At 42.9% G+C, this 16,053-nt stretch overlaps 1 protein-coding gene across 1 annotated transcript; it reads left to right on the forward strand.

Annotated features, from left to right (window-relative positions):
* Window positions 1–273: 273 nt before the first annotated feature.
* Window positions 274–13,141, forward strand: Hacd2 (3-hydroxyacyl-CoA dehydratase 2). Its single transcript, XM_050189075.2, has 9 exons — window positions 274–382; window positions 614–730; window positions 2,477–2,668; window positions 3,184–3,370; window positions 6,352–6,479; window positions 7,269–7,381; window positions 8,995–9,101; window positions 10,540–10,674; window positions 12,952–13,141. The coding sequence occupies exons 1-9, from the start codon at window positions 296–298 to the stop codon at window positions 13,023–13,025; spliced, it is 1,140 nt and encodes a 379-aa protein (XP_050045032.1). The 5' UTR covers window positions 274–295; the 3' UTR covers window positions 13,026–13,141.
* Window positions 13,142–16,053: the final 2,912 nt, after the last annotated feature.

Genomic DNA, 16,053 nt, shown 5'->3' on the forward strand with positions numbered 1-16,053 from the left:
TGTATAACGGTCTATGCCAGTCCTCGTAATTGATACAAGAGCACGTAATTTTTCGATTTCGTGATGACAGAATAGAAACCAAAACTTCTAAAAAGTGTTTTCAGTAGTACTAAATACTGCTTATAATGTTTGGGCTTTACAAAAAATCAATACATCTTGCTGGCGTATATTTTTATTGATAACGTATTTAGCCTTGACGGTGCTAGTTTTATGGTTAGACATGGTTAGAATTTGCTAAACGTCAGGTGGCTTGTGCTTGGTGCCACAACGAATCGCCAACTGCATCGTCGCAGTCATGGCGGCAGGAACGCTGAGCCCGTTTGTTTACTGGGCGCAAACCGACTCTAAACTTTTCTTGCGTGTTGACTTACGGAACGTTAAGGTGAGCCTTGCCGATGCAAGCCGATAAAAGACGCTGTTTATCGCTTATCTAACTCTAAAACATCGCATTAGTGTGACTTGAACGGCAGGAGGGCGAGTCGACCGACATCTTTCCCTTTTAAAAGCGCAGATAAGCCGGGAAAGCCAATTAAGTGCTTTCTGGCTTGTATAGTTCTGCAAATTTTATGGGTGCTTACTATCAGTGTTCTGTTCTTTTTGATTATCGTTAAAGGTTCCCGATATAGAGGCCACCACTAACAGGCTATCGTTCTGCGCTTACGGCGTGGGTGCGAGGGGCGAAGAGAAATACACGTTCCTTTTGGACTTCTACGCCCCCGTTAACCCGGATGTAAGTACCGTTTTAACAGTTCTGATTCGCATTTGTGGGAATTATTACTGATTAGAGCTAGTGCTGTTCTAGAATGTTCCAGAGCGCCGCTGGAGTGCGCCATTGGCGTATCCGCATCGATCGCCTGTATTTTGCTAATCTCTGTAGCAGTGTTTACTTCAAATCGGAAACCCATGTTTGTTTCGGTTAGGGAAAATTGATGATTGACGAAAACGTTGACATCGCACCAAATAAAGGGAGCGCGAGCGCTTTGTCTCGTCATACGGTGCATATTCGATCGCGATCGAGCTTCATCGGCACCGAATTTCTGGATCGTGATTGGTTCACTTGCGCAAGCTGCTGAAGGGAGCCAGTCGCAGTCAATAAGTTCTAGCCCGGTTGGTTCGGGGCTGAGTCGTGCTCCCGCAAGGGCTGCACAAGATAGCGCCAACCTTTCCTTTCTCACGACGAACCACTTCTCTCTCCCGATCTGATATGCACTGTACGACACTCGTATTACTAAAGACTTACAAAATACGAATCTAATCTATAAGTTTCATGGCTATTGAAACACCCAGTGCAATGAGAGTAGTCGGCGCAAGCTTTAGTCAAGGAAAATGCTAGTAAATGTGATTTTCTTTTTTGTCGTAACAATTTAGTGCTTAGTGAATGTGTTCTAATTAAAGCCGTCAGATCAGACCTTAGATATACAAACCTTCAAATAGTTGTAAATAACTTCTTGCACTGTTGAGATGGCAAAAATCATGTACGTTTGGAGGTAGTCTTGAACCAGGAGTGGCACCTAGTGACTCACACAGGGGCACGTGAAGCAGGGGAGTGGAGATTGCTGCAGCTTAAAAGGTCTAGGTGTAGGAGATGGCACCACTAACATAGCATGACAGACATCGTAGTGTAGCTAGGAGGCATCACTTTTATATGCACACACATGTCAAACACCTAACACATTGCATTGGGTTCTTTTTGCCTAGTGCTGTCAGCACAGGTATTGTGAAACATCTGTATGCACACTGGGTCTGGTCTAGGTTTTAAACAATGCAATACCCAAGTTTTCTCCTGGCAGTTGTCAGCATGAATGTTGCATGTGTGCCATTGCTATAATTAAGGTTCTGGCCATTTTTTGCTAGTGTTGAAGGGGTTTCATCAATAAATCACAGAATGCAATTCAGGACACCAGATGTGCAGATTGGATTGTGTAGCATTCTGTATGATGTCAAAAGGAGACTGGTTGTTACAGATGTTGAGGTTTCATGTCTGAGAAGTAAAATATTTTCCAGTGTCCGCATATTTTAGCTCCAAAGGGCGTCTCTCGAATTCCATGTGTTTAAGCACAATTTTAGCAGCATATACTCAACAAACAATCATGAGGCACAGAGGACTGCAGATTTTTAGTGCATGTCTTATTTGCAGAATTTCCTTTACGTTAAATTAGAAACTCATAATGACTGTTTCAAAGATACATTGGCGTCTTACTGCTTTGCAAGTATTATATGTGCATATAAATATACATATATTTTTTGTCACAGTCATACTTGAACGACTGTAAGAAAATGTGTCTCAGAACAGGACAGTCTGAATTGGGCCATTATATATTACTAAACAGGGAAGTGAAGGCTATCGGCAAACAAGTTTCTCATTGCACATAATAACTGACATTTGAAGTTGATTTTGTACTGCTCTTGATTTCCCGTTAACCAATATGTTCAGTGAAGAAGATCACACATGACCAAGGAGATGCCTTTCTCGCAGGGCTGTGAGTACCGGGTGAATGACAGGCAAGTGGATATCCAGATTACAAAGGACAAATCAGACTCCTGGCCTCAACTACTGTCAGCAGATTCACCAAAGCCGGCATGGCTTAAGGTTGACTTTGATAAGCTGCAAACAGAGGATGATGAAGACGAGATGTCGGAAGATGATAACCAGCTTCGGAACTTCTACGTAAGTCACTGCTTGTTGTCACCGTTAATGTACAGCGCTTAGCGATTAAAGCACAGTAATCGCGCCACATGGAGGTCAGCACTCTTTGCTCTACTGATGAGCACTGGATGATCACTGGGGGACCAAATGCAGTCACAACGCAAGACAAAGGCTCTCGCTATCATTGTATACCACAATGAATCAGCTCGGTATCCCAGCGCCCATCGGTGTCGCAGAAAGTGCCGGCCGCCATGTGCTCCCGTTGTCACATTCATATTGCTGAGCACTGTACTGTTATTCGGAAGGGTTGCTCTGCTAGGGAAGAGAGTCTTAACGATGTGTGGGCTAATTGTGTAAATGTGTTATGCTCATATGTCAACAGGCCCACCTCTGTGGCCTTTGTGACTCAGATGTAGCTGCAGAATATCAAAAACATTAAATCAATGAGTCAATTAATTAGTTCATTGAAGCCTTGATGTGTGCTTTGTCACAAGCTTGCTGTCATTTGACCGGCACACGTTCTGGTACACATGCAGGAGTCGCAGCGCTATTCGCCGAGCTCACGAACAAGCCCACCATCATGGAGCAGGAAGCGGCGAGGCCAAGAGAGGAAGACCGAGGAATTTCGCAAGGTGTACCTCTTCCTCTACAACCTCTTCCAGTTTGTCGGTTTCCTCTATGTCGGTCTTGTCATGCTCATCCGCTACAGCCGTGATGGTGAATGTAAGTCCTGTTTCTTGCCTCTCTCTCTCTCTCTCTAGGAACTTGCAGTAAAGAAGCGAGGGGGCCCTCTTTTGCTTTGTATGCAAAAGTAATGCAATTCACAAATACCCCCAAGCTTACAGTATTATTATTTATTTATTTATTTATTTATTTATTTATTTATTTATTTATTTATTTATTTATTTATTTATGGTACCTCAAGGCCTGAAGGCATTACAGAGGGCAGTGGGAAAATGGGAAGCATAACAATGAAGTATTGAAAATAAACAATGTAGCATGTTAGTGATTCCTAATTATACAATACTATGTAATATTTTGCCTAATGTTAGTAAGTACAACAGACAGTGTAAACAAAATAGCATCTTGATAATTCCTGTTAGTACAATGTTAACCAGTGTCGTGCTTAGTCGCTTGCATGTACGGCAAGTAAATGAAATAACAGGTTAATAATTCCTAATTATATAATGTTAGCTAATGCCTTACGAAAGATTTTGTTGTCGACAATCGATACAATTTCACAGGGAAGGTGGTTCCGCTGCCGTGATGATCTGGGGAAAAAAGATTGACTGAAAGTGTTAGTGTTGCCTGTTTGAAGTCCGACTTTATGGCGATGATCGATGCAGCTCGATAGGTAATGAGGTTGAGAAATGAACTTACTGTGAAGGGAGGAATGGTAATAAAATTTGTGAAACAGTGTCAAACATGCTATTGTTCTACGAGATGCAAGTGATGGAAGAGATAAATTGTCCTTCATTGATGTTACGCTAGCAGTACGGTTATAATTTGAAAATATGAATTGGACTGAATTATTTTGGACAAGCTCGAGTGAAGAAATAAGATTTTCATGGTATGGGTCCCACACAGCTGCAGCGTATTCTAATTTAGGACGCACTAATGACTGGTAAAGTAATAATTTTAATAAAGTAATAATGTAGTGAACTTGGGAATTCTGCCTTGTTTCTGGATGTGTTTGCTTGTCTACTACCTTATTTTTTTTTCTCTTGTCATACAAATCTTCATTTCTAGCAAGATGACCAGAACAGGAAGGGATTTTAACTGAATGAGGCCATCGTTTGTTGTTGCGTACACACATAATGAACCAAAGCTGTGTGTGTTATATTTACTAAACTATACTCAAGACATTTCATTATGCGGTGTGGCATGAGAACTTGCCTTATTACAAAAAAGAAAGAAAGGTCATTCAGAGTTTTGACACACAAGAAGCCGTTGCACTTTCTGCTGTATACTAATTTTTTCCAGTGTGTACCTTTTTAGGGGCCTCTCACAAGGCCCATAACAAATTTTGGTTATACACTGGCAGTTGTAACGTGTCCTCTAGCGAGCGTTCTGCCGCAAAAATGTTTCAAGTCGGCTCGTTGATAACCGAGATAGAAATATTTCAGTGCCGAGAACCCATGATTTCAGCAGGCGGGCTCCACTGCATAGCGAGACTCCCTCTCCACTCGCCTCGTTTAGCCTTCGCAAGCGAAATTCCTTCCCTGCGTTCTAACATGCCGGACCTCGAGGATCGCGTGACACATACGTCACGGGTTCTGCCCTCACTTTCTTTATTCTCCTCGCTTGCTTTTCCTTTTTTTTTTTCCCGGCAATGCGCATTTTCGCTGGCGGCATTGCACACGAGCTGTTATCATTTTGCGCAGTGCACGATTTTGCGTGCTGTGCACAAGGACACATTACTAGCAGTATAATTCAGTGCTACACGAATACTGAGGCAGAACAAGCGTATCGCAGAGCATGATCACGCGCTGGAACATGGTAGAAAATGGCATAGTTTCGGTACCTGCGCACGGGACCACAAGACCATGGGAACAAGCCGACATAGCGGAAGTACATCTTTGTTGATTTGGTGCGAAGTAAAGCAAAAAACATGTAGACATTCCAATCGTGTGTTTTATTATTTCTCTAAACTTCAATTCGTCAATTGAAGCAACAGATCACACAAATAACAGATGATGCCTTGAGTAATTCTTGAGGTCATGTGGCACCACGAGCGCCGCCATCCTCTGGCTTGGAGCACGATGGCTGCGAGGAGAAAGAAAAATGTCGTTCAGTTTGAAATTTCAGATCTTACCTTACTTTGCAGACACGATCGTTAACACGCAATGTATGCTGTGCGCTTGTCAGCTCAAAATGGCCAGACCCAGTGAGGGGCCCTTTAAACCTGCATTTTTACAGCAGCTGTGCTGTATTTTGTTCATCAGGTAGTCATTAACCATAATTGAAAAATGTTTAACAGTTGTTACGTCTGCATGATTATTGTAAATGCTGGCTTTACTGTAATTTGCAGCCTTTATGAACACTCAACACACGTACCTGCTGCAAATATGTGCCTGATAAAATATGTGAGCCATGCAAGAAAGCCCAACCTTTCTTGCCCTTATGCAATAATTAAATCATTGATAATTAAACAATAGTGATGCAAAGTGCCATTGCATGGTATCAAATCAGTGGTAGAATGTTGCTGGTGAGAGCTCTGTTGATCAGGTTGGGCTTGTCACATGCAGTATTGAGCAGCTAAGCAGCAAGTGAGATGGATGTATAATACATTAAAAGGTAGATAGTTGTTCATTTTCCTAGTATATTTTTGTGTGTGTCATTCTTTTACTTATTAATTCCTTGACTGTGGTTGTAGCTTGTGTTATGAATGTTGTGACACTTTGAAAAGGCAGCCCTCATATTGTATTCACTGCTGTATCATACTCGTAGTTATGCATTGACGCGGAACAGAAGTCATCTGCACTAGGAAATCTGGCAACATTAAGTGCTCTGTGCCTATACAGATAGCGAAAGCTGATGACTGTCATAGCAGAGTTTGATGACCAAACCTTATCGCAAACCCTGATGGCCAAACCGAATGGCTAAGTCACAGAAAGAGATGGACGACTGCATGGCAAAGAGTGACGACTGTAACACAGTGACGCTGCTTTCAAAGTGGCACCTATTTGCCTGTGTGTTTTCAGACTCCATGGCAGGCACCTGGGAAGCTGTGGGCAAAGCCATGCGGCTAGTCATCTGCCTGCAACTTCTCGAAGTGCTGCACCCACTGCTCGGATACACCAGAGGCAGCTTTCTGCATCCACTCGTGCTGGTAAGCCGAGCACTGTTGTCTTCTGGTCCGTATACGCGTGGGCGTGGGGACGTCGTCGTGCTCATATGTGAATGGGAATTGGCCTAAAGGAAATTACCATTTGGATGAAACAATGTGCCTGGCATTTCTTGTGTTTAATCAGCACAGTAAATCTTATGCTGATCAGAACAAGGTTTTTACACTTCCAGCACACTGGAACATTGAATGAAACTGAATTTGAACAGAACTGCTATTGCAGTGTGCATCATCGTTTGCTCTCTTCATTCTCGTTTATTCACCTCCCACCCCACAACTCATTGATAAGTTGTCGTGCAATCACTATTCAAGTCTTGAAATTTGAGCACATATTTCATGAAAATATTGCTAATCACAAGTTTAATGCTGGATGGATGCGATTTTATCAGTGCTCGGCCTGAGTTCAATTGGCATGCACCTTAAATTAAATAATAATAGTTAATTGGTAAAACTTTGTTAAATATGTTATTTTTGTGCAAGCAATGTTTGTCTCAAGAAGTCCAGCTGGTGTGACAGAATTGCACAATCTATCACAGGTGAGATTTAATAAATCTGTTTTTGCTGAAAAAGATAACCTGTTATATACTTAGACAGTTCTTAATGAATCGATAAGCAATAACGCTTGCACAACTGAAGCTGACCATGTGGCACTGATACTAAACGGCCCCATTAACATATTCCATGTAACATATAACTCTAGGAGCACTTTGGGATCGTAAAGCAGTACATTACAAGAAATACATTACAAAGAATGCATTTTTCCTTCTTTCCCAGGTGGGTGGCCGCGTCTTCATGGTATTTGCCATGATTGATGCAGAGCCAAGGATGCAAACCAAGCCGGTGGTCTTCTATCTGTTTACCGTGTACACACTGGTAGAGCTGTGCAGGTAAGTGATTCGAGATTACTTTCTCACATGCCCTTACTGCGGATGTTGATTGAATGCAGTAGCTGTGGAAAAAAAATGTCCGATGATTTCGATACTCCCTAATGTAAAATTTGAGCACAACTGTATACGTGTTTTCATTTAGCGATATGTTGAGGCAAAGGCTTTGAGACCGAAATCACCGCACTTTGGGACACATTTTCTGGCAGTGGGCCAGTGTCATCAGTGCCTCTGCGGAGGGAGGGGCACTATGGGAACGCTGGCATGATGAGCGGCATCGGAGCACCCGTGGAAGAAGATTACAATGATGAATGCATGAGCAGTGACACTAGCACATTCGCGCGGTTACGCTGAGGGATGCTCACACTCAACCCAAGAATGTATACCTAAGAGCTGCGCCCATAAAAAAATGGGAATGTCCTTCCGTATTGCTGTTATGTGACTGTGCAGCCTAGATTCAGGAGCGACACTGCAGCTCTTAAGCATTGGAGAGCAGGCGGTACATTTTGGTTCCAGGAAGTATGCTGGCTGGCCTGCTTCCTGTGATCCATAAATTTCTGTGGCTGTCAGTGGATTTTTTTTCTTGCTTTTTACAGTGTCAGTAATAAGACTTGTCTTTCTTTCATGCGGGCTTGATTGCACTTGTACTAGCTATTCCATCTGAAACTGCCTTTCTGGGACATTGTTAGCTGCTACTGCTGGGGCGTGTAACAAAGCACATGGCATTCTGCCTATGCTTGATGTTGCAGGTTCGATTCCCGGCTGAGGTAGCCTTGTTCTGATGGGAGCTTAATTCAAAATGCTTGTGTACTTAGAGTTAGGCACACGTATAAAGAACCTCAGATGGTCAAAATTAATCTGGTTCCCCCCTACTACAGCCTCTCTCACAGCCTGCGCATTGCTTTGGAACCCTCAAATTTGATTTGATTTGTTTTCTCTGGCATTGTTGAACACTGAACTCAACGAAGAATATCTTGAATACAGTGTTTACAGGGAAACTTGATGGACAAATTGGGGAGTGTTAGTGTCTGTTGTCATGAATGAAAGACTAAATTCTGGGCTCTTGCTTGCCAAAACCGCAATCTCATGAGAAAAGCTGTAGCACGTTTCTAGAGGTGCTCAAGTTGGGATGATACAAAATTTTCTCATGAAAGGCCCATGCATCTTGTAATTGAAAGGAACAACCAGGGCTTCTTTGTACTGCAATTGGTAATTAAGCTATAAAGAAATGTTGGCTCTCTAGTTCTTATTGTGGTTTCATGCCTGTACAGCCTTTGCCAAAATTTTGCAGGCCTGATGCTCCTTGTCCAAAGCTCTTTACAGGCTGCCAGTAAGCCTCCTGTGCCATACTAGTCAGGGTTAACCTGTCGTAAGCACAAAACCTGCCTTCGCAAATTCCTACACTTCTGGAGTGTTGAACGTTCCTGAACAGCTTTACTACACAACTCACAGAGAGATATTGCCAAGAAGTTTGTGTGCTGCATGTATTTTGATAGGCTGTATATTCTCTAGTACCTTTGAGGAATGATGCTGGGACATGGTTGTCATCTTGTAAACTTATTAGAAAACTGATGCCAAAACCTAAGTGGTGCTGCTCCTCTGTGGATGTCATGCAGGTACCCTTACTACATGCTGCGTACATATGACAAGAGCATTGGCTTCATTACCTGGCTACGATACACTGTTTGGATCCCTCTTTTTCCTCTTGGATTCCTGTGTGAAGGTGCTGTATGAAATTCTATAGGCAGGGAAATCAAAGTTGTGACCTTGAGATTGCTCAACATTTATGTGTGTTGTGTTTTAGTTGCTGTAGTTTCTTGTTGGTCAGCTGGTTCAGCATTGGTTTAGTAGTTGTAGTGGGTGTGTAACAAAGCATAAAATTACAGTATACAATAGAGACTTTTAGCATGTCCGCTATTCCGGCAAACTGTGGCGGTTTGGGCGGATTACCGGATGGTCGGGGGCGTAAACGTGAGCACTCGGAGCGGTGCAGCCGCCTGGTGTTGTAGAGCTCAATCAGACAAACACAGAGCTAAAATTGCAGTAACCTACTTTATTCTGCTTTGCTGCTGGTGCAAATTTTCGGCAGCGGCATAATTGTGTTCACAATTACGCCGCTGTCGAAAACTAAAGCCCCAGCTAAGAAGAATATAGTGATTGGCTCTCTGTTTAGCTGGTTTAGCTTTGCACCACCAGCTGGCGCCACCATTCTGGCCGCTCACGTTTACGCCCCCGACCATCCAGTAATCCGCCCATACTGCCCCGGTTTGCCGGAATAGTGGACACGCTAAAAGTCTCTAATGTTGTACAGAAAGCATTAAAAAGAGCATAGATATCACTGTTCCAGCTTTGTAGTTTTGCATCATTTTGAATGTTCATTTTGCATTTTGAAGTGTGATATTCTCATGAATTTCTTGTGTACTTATGTTGTGCCGCCCACTCCTGCAGTGGCAGTCAAGGGTGCAGTATATTAAAGCACTTCTTGCTTGGTCACCTTAGCTCTTAAGGTGTGCTTCTTTCTTTGCTGACCTAGCAGAAGATAGCATGTGCGGAATTCTGTGTTGAGAAGATTGCCCAAAGGGAGTGACCCGAAAATCTTAGTTGAGTGTTACTGTACGAAATTTTGGGTTGTACAAATATTTGTATATGGTACTTGGTACAATGAGGTGAGGCATTTGGTGAATGGAGTATGTTGGCAAGAACTGTTTATGAACATAACCAAATTTACAGCTTTCCAAGAAATAGTGGGCAAAGTAGTCTGTAGCTTTCTATTTCTTTCTGTTCACCACTCTGGTTGTAGTGCAGTGTGACAGTGTGGGCACACTTGAAGTTCGCTTGCTTGTAGCATTTTACTTTAGTGATGAGTAAGCCTAGCAGCACATATGTACATCCATTTGCTATTTTTGGACAATCTGCCCTGATTATTTCGGCTTGTTTTGAGAGAGCCGTGCACTTGACTCTGGTTAACGTGGTCACCCTTGTGGAAATTATTTTTGAAACATAACCAATTTTTCAGGATTGTCTGAACATTGCAGTAGGAGGGAATTAATTTCGTTATACTGGCAACCTGTTTGTGGCTGTTCATTTAGACTCGAAATCTGTTGTCGGCATTAGCGTACCTTGCTTTTTCTGTGGAACATTGTGTGCCTTTGTACTTGCAGGGGTGATGATCCTCCGAAACATTCCCTACTTCGAGGAGACCGGGCGCTTCAGCATGGATTTGCCAAACATGTTCAATTTCTCCTTCTACCTCCCAACATTCCTGCGGCTCTATCTACTTCTGGGAATCTTTCCAAGTGAGTCGGTACACTTTATTTACAGGCCAGGCTGGTTTGTCTCTTACACTGACAAACCAGCTTGTTTATGTTGTCACATTGGGTGCTTATGGAGTGTCTTGGCTCAGACAGGTTTAACACCAGGCCCCAGATGGCATCACATCTGCTTCCATTCTTTTTTAAGTTTGCATCCCCGCTGTTAAACTAAAACTCTTCAACTAACATTCATCCTAAGATCCTGTAAGTGTTTGCATAAAGGTCTCATGTCTTGTTTGTACATGCTGATAACTGTAGTAGTATATTCGGTAAAGGGGCCCAGAACCACCTTTCCTTGAAGCCTCAAAAACACCTTGGAACTAGTATGGTGCCTCCCACTAATATATTACTGAAATTATTTTTCAAAAAGACCTAGTATGAGCATAGATACTACAAACGCAATATTTATCTTTCTCATTCCACCTCAACATCCTCCATTTCAAAGGAACCGGGCAGCACCGCTGACGGTGCCCTGCTTACTGCGTTACATTGAGAGGGCTCATTGTGGCACACCACAGCAGCCACGGTACTTACGCTACAAATGGACACACCTACACACAACTAGTGCACGGCAAGGCTGGAGTGTGCACTCATGCTCGTGTGCTCCAGTATGGCTGTGCTACGTGGTGTGGATCGACTTTGTCCTGCAAAGATAATAGGCAAATCTAGATTGCGCATTTTGAAGCGCTGTCAGTAGCTCAATACAAAGCATGTCTAGCCAGGAAGGGCCAGGAGTGAGTGTGCACTGGTACACATTTCTTGTAGATGCTAACCGACATTCCTCGCAAGGCGCAGAAGGCATAGCGTATGTGCAATCGGGGCTTAAGTGTTACATGTTCAGGGCTAGTTGAGGGTTCAAAATTAACTTAAATTAGTGAGACTCTACTGCTATGACACCGATAAGCAGTGTGGCCAAATTTTCATACCTACTTGGAAGATGATGGAGTGTGAGCAGATGATAGACCACTTCTTTTGGAAGTGTGTAATTCTTAGCGAAATCCAAGGTGCCGGTTTTCGCTTACTTCAGCTTGTGTACTAAGCTGCATCAATTAATGTACACAGCAACAGCAGAAGAAGCACACTGATCCAAACACCCTTCTTGATTGATGTCACCATCAGCCAATAGCAGCCGCCTATGGAAATACAGTATTGCATGTGATGACACATGCAAGGCGGCGGTAGCTTTGAAACGGGTGAAGAGAAGCCTTCTGTTTGAAAAGAGTGTCTTTGAGATAAAGGCGACTTCGTTCTACGCTTGTGAGCTCCACATGCAGCGCACAAGTGCAAAATTTGGCTGAGTTGTGCATAGAAGTGTACGCCATCTGTGGGATGTTCTTAGTGCAAGAGGGTTACTTGACTCATTGTGTGACCCCGCCGTCATCAGAAAGCCGTGACCAAAAAACGGCACACAGATTATGCCATCTTCATCTAACTCAAAAAAGAAAGTGGCCATGATGAGGATTCGGTCCTCTGCCCCACTGCCACTGCAACCGCTCCGTACCCGAGCACGCGAACTACTACACTGCTGTTGTAACAGGTGACAGTAATGAATATTTTTGAGCCTGTGCACATGGTTGGGCTCTGCCTTTCGCATTGTCGGGGGACCGCAGATGCCAGAGCCAGAGTCTATGGACAATGGCAATGAATAAGATGCAGCACGCTTGAGGTACCCATCAGATGATGACTACGGCATCCCGCCATAGTATTAGGTGGAGTTCGCCTACAAATCCAATGAAGAAATGTAGTGTCAACACCATGGTGGTGCTCAGAAAAGTATAGTCATCGCTCGGCAAAGTAATGTCATAATACTGAAAAGTTGTGTCATCGAGAAAGAACACTCAACGCAACATGCGTGAAACACTACTACAATGCGAACACCGCAAATAAAACTGAGCTGAGAGTTTGGAATGTGGATGGTTTGTAGTCTTGCATTGTTGCTACCTCGTAAGCAGCAACATTACACTCATAAACATAACGCAGCATGGCTACACTCTGCAACATTTCGCCGCAACACTAAACTCAGCGACGTAACTCAGCAACACACTCAGTGACAAGTAAATCTCTCGCATTTACACATCATAAGAATTGCTTAAGTGCCTCCATAGTTCTTTTTCACTGAGCCCGAAGGGTGGTTCAGGGCCTCTTTAAACGCAGGTTATGCGATAATTATCTCATGGTGAATTTCTCTCTATCCCTGGTGTCCTGTTCCATTCTGTCAAGTGCTGAGAATTCACATAAAACACTTTTTCCTTTGCCTTACAGCACTGGCATTTATGATGAGTCACATGTATCGGCAGCGCAAGCAGATCCTCGGTCCCAAGGACAAGGAAGACTAAGGACATGTGTTGTCCTCATCAACTAGTCTGTTTCATTCCACCAGCTCTCTTTTTTTTTACTCCATACCTCCTTCATGGCAGCTACAGTTATTAAAGTGCATAAAATGAACAAAGTGCTCCTTGTGTGCTGTGTGTCAAGTATTTACCATAGTGGAGGTTCTCTTTATTTGAGCAGACTTGGTGGAAAGTCTGTTTGTATAGATACAGTCGAGCCTTTATATAACGAGCATGGATATAACGAAGTAAATATATTTTATTGGTCATGCTTTATTTCTACGGAGCATTCTCCTGCTATAAAAAAGCTGGAAATGTGATATTTGACATGGTATTAGTTATAGTGAAGCAATTTATTTTGTCTCTCTCAAATTGTGTGTTGTGGTAGCAAAGATACAGTTGCTGAACTATTTTCGAATGCCTTATTTTTCGGATCTGCACACTTATTTACATTTCCCCGCTGCACCTCTGTGCGACCATAGAACCAAGTATAATGGCAACCAAAATTTTTCTGTTCCCGACGGTGTACTGAACATGACCTACACTCGCGATTGTACAGACATAGTGCTTGCAAACAAAGTCGGGCCGGAGTTCACTCGGCACCAAGCCACAACTCTGGCTGCCAACTATTGAGCCAGCAGCTCTGCTTAGGCCTAGCAGCTGCACAGCTGCAACAAAAACTTGCTGATGGCTGGCAGAGTGACTGGTGGCGAATTGTCTTCGGAACCTCGGTATCAAAATGGTAATCAAGCGTGAGAGTACATGCATGGGCTAGACTGATGGCAGTAGTAGAGGAGTTGGGTCTGCGTGCAGCCCCCTCGGCGTCTGAAAGATCAGACGGCATCTGTACTTGCAAGCCATTCGCAACTTGAAACGCATGAAGGAAAAATTAACTTTTCTTCGTGTTGAAATAGCACATTCTGAATGCGTGTGTGCATTTTAGCTCGCGACTTGGCTTGGTCGGCCTGCAGCTGATAAGCCAAAGTGGCAACCCCACGTGATCACACCAGTCGCACGGTTTTGTGTAGCGATGTTGTGAAGCGCATGTGTATGTAATTTATTCTTGGTCCTGTGCCACGTATCAACATGACAAGCTGCCAGTGGGTCATCAAAACTTGCAGAAGACCCTTTGCAGGTATGTTGGAGGCATTAGGCCTGTGTTCCTTTCGCATAGCATTATTGCAATATTTTTCTGCCAGCATCAGCGTGTATGCTTATAACGAATATTGTATATAACGAAGGTATTTTCACGTCAAATGCAATTTTGTTATAACAAGGTTTGACTGTATTAATAGTACTGAAAGGGGCACTAAAGAGGAAACTAAATCAGTTTGAAGTGATTCTTTGAAATCTATATAGTGCTGTTTCTTGGGCGAGTTGGAGTTGCATAATGGTATAGGTTGTGCTTTCGTAGACAAGAACTCAGTAAGGCAAACAGATAAACAGGGGCTCCCGTTTGTTCATCTGTGTGCCTTACTGTGTCCTTATCTTAGAAAGCGCAACCAATACTACTATATTTTCATTAATGTCGCAGTGCTGGAAGAGATTTTTGTTTTCTAGAAGAGAAAATGAAGGCCACACTTCAATTTTTTTATACATACTACAACCCTGAGTTGTTGTTTTAGCAGAGTGGAGTTACATTTGTTGGGTTTTGCAGATTGGCAAACAATTGTAACAATAAAAGAAATGCACGGAAAGCAAGTACATAATTTGGCAATGTAAACACATCGATGTACTGGAACCAAGCACAAGAGCATATAATAAGCTTAGTGCGACATGCGAGACAAGTCATTGCTGTAGGTGTACAGCTAAAAGGTTTACGTGTGGTTGGGGAACGACTTCATTAGTAAGTTTATTCTATTCAGTTATTGTCCTAGGAAAATTGAATACTTAAAAGTGTTATTTCGAGTGGAAAAAGGAGTTATGGTCAAGGTGTGTCTCTGCCTTTTGGTATATCCTGTAGGATAAAAAAGTATCTGCGATATGTCTACCTTATAATAACCTATAACTAACTGAAGCAAAAATTTCAATCTCACAACATGATTTCCTGGCATTAGCATTGGAAGGTTAGCTTTTGCTAATAATGACGTAATCAAAGTTCGCCCAAAGCTGTTACCAATAAATCCCACCACTCTTTTTTGCATTTCTTCAATTTGGTTAACATGTTTCTGAGTGCACGGGTCCCAAATTATAGATGTGTAATCTAAAGTTGGCTGAAAAATTACCTTAGATGCAATAAGGCAAACGAACGGAGTAGAAAGTGAGAGCTTGTCTTAGATAAAAGAGTTTATAGTTAGATGAGCTAATTACAGCAGTTATGTGTTTCATCCAGCTAAGGTCATATGAAATCCTAAGACCAAGATGCTTGCAGTGCTCCACTTCCAACAGAAAGACGTTATGAGCTGAATGTGTAATGAAGAGACGTGTATGGGAAATTTTCATGAAGATGGTATTTGCAAGATTAATAGACATTTGCCATTTATCACAACAACGAACGACCCTTTGAAGTGCTTCATTCAAATGAATTTGATCTTGCTGGCTTTCGATTTCCGAGTAAACAATGCATCATCTGCATATAACTTAAATTTTACAGGTATGTCTTGTATTATTTAATTTATAAATAAAAGAAACAAAAGGGGCCCGAGCACAGATAAATATATTAATTAGTGTGAAATTAATATATTTAATTTCACACAAATTCCAGCACCAGTACGTCAGTGTTATTTCACGGATTTAGCTGACAAGCAACGTCTTCCCCACACCGTGCAAGGGCACACCCCAAGGATCCGTCATATCATATCGCCCGTCCTCTTCAACGTGGCAGTGATTGGCCTGGCAAGAAAACTTAAGGAGATCCGAGGCATCCAGCACGCGATATACGCCGACGACGTCACGATCTGGGTCACCCAAGGATCCCTCGGAGAGAAGCAAGAAAAACTGCAGGAAGCAGCGACCTGCGTGGAAAACTACACCAGAGAAAGGGGACTGCGATGCTCCACGGAGAAGTCTGAGCTCCTCAGAGTCGGCAAGCACC

This window comes from Dermacentor andersoni, chromosome 2, assembly GCF_023375885.2.
Source record: "Dermacentor andersoni chromosome 2, qqDerAnde1_hic_scaffold, whole genome shotgun sequence".
Lineage (NCBI taxonomy): Eukaryota > Metazoa > Arthropoda > Arachnida > Ixodida > Ixodidae > Dermacentor > Dermacentor andersoni.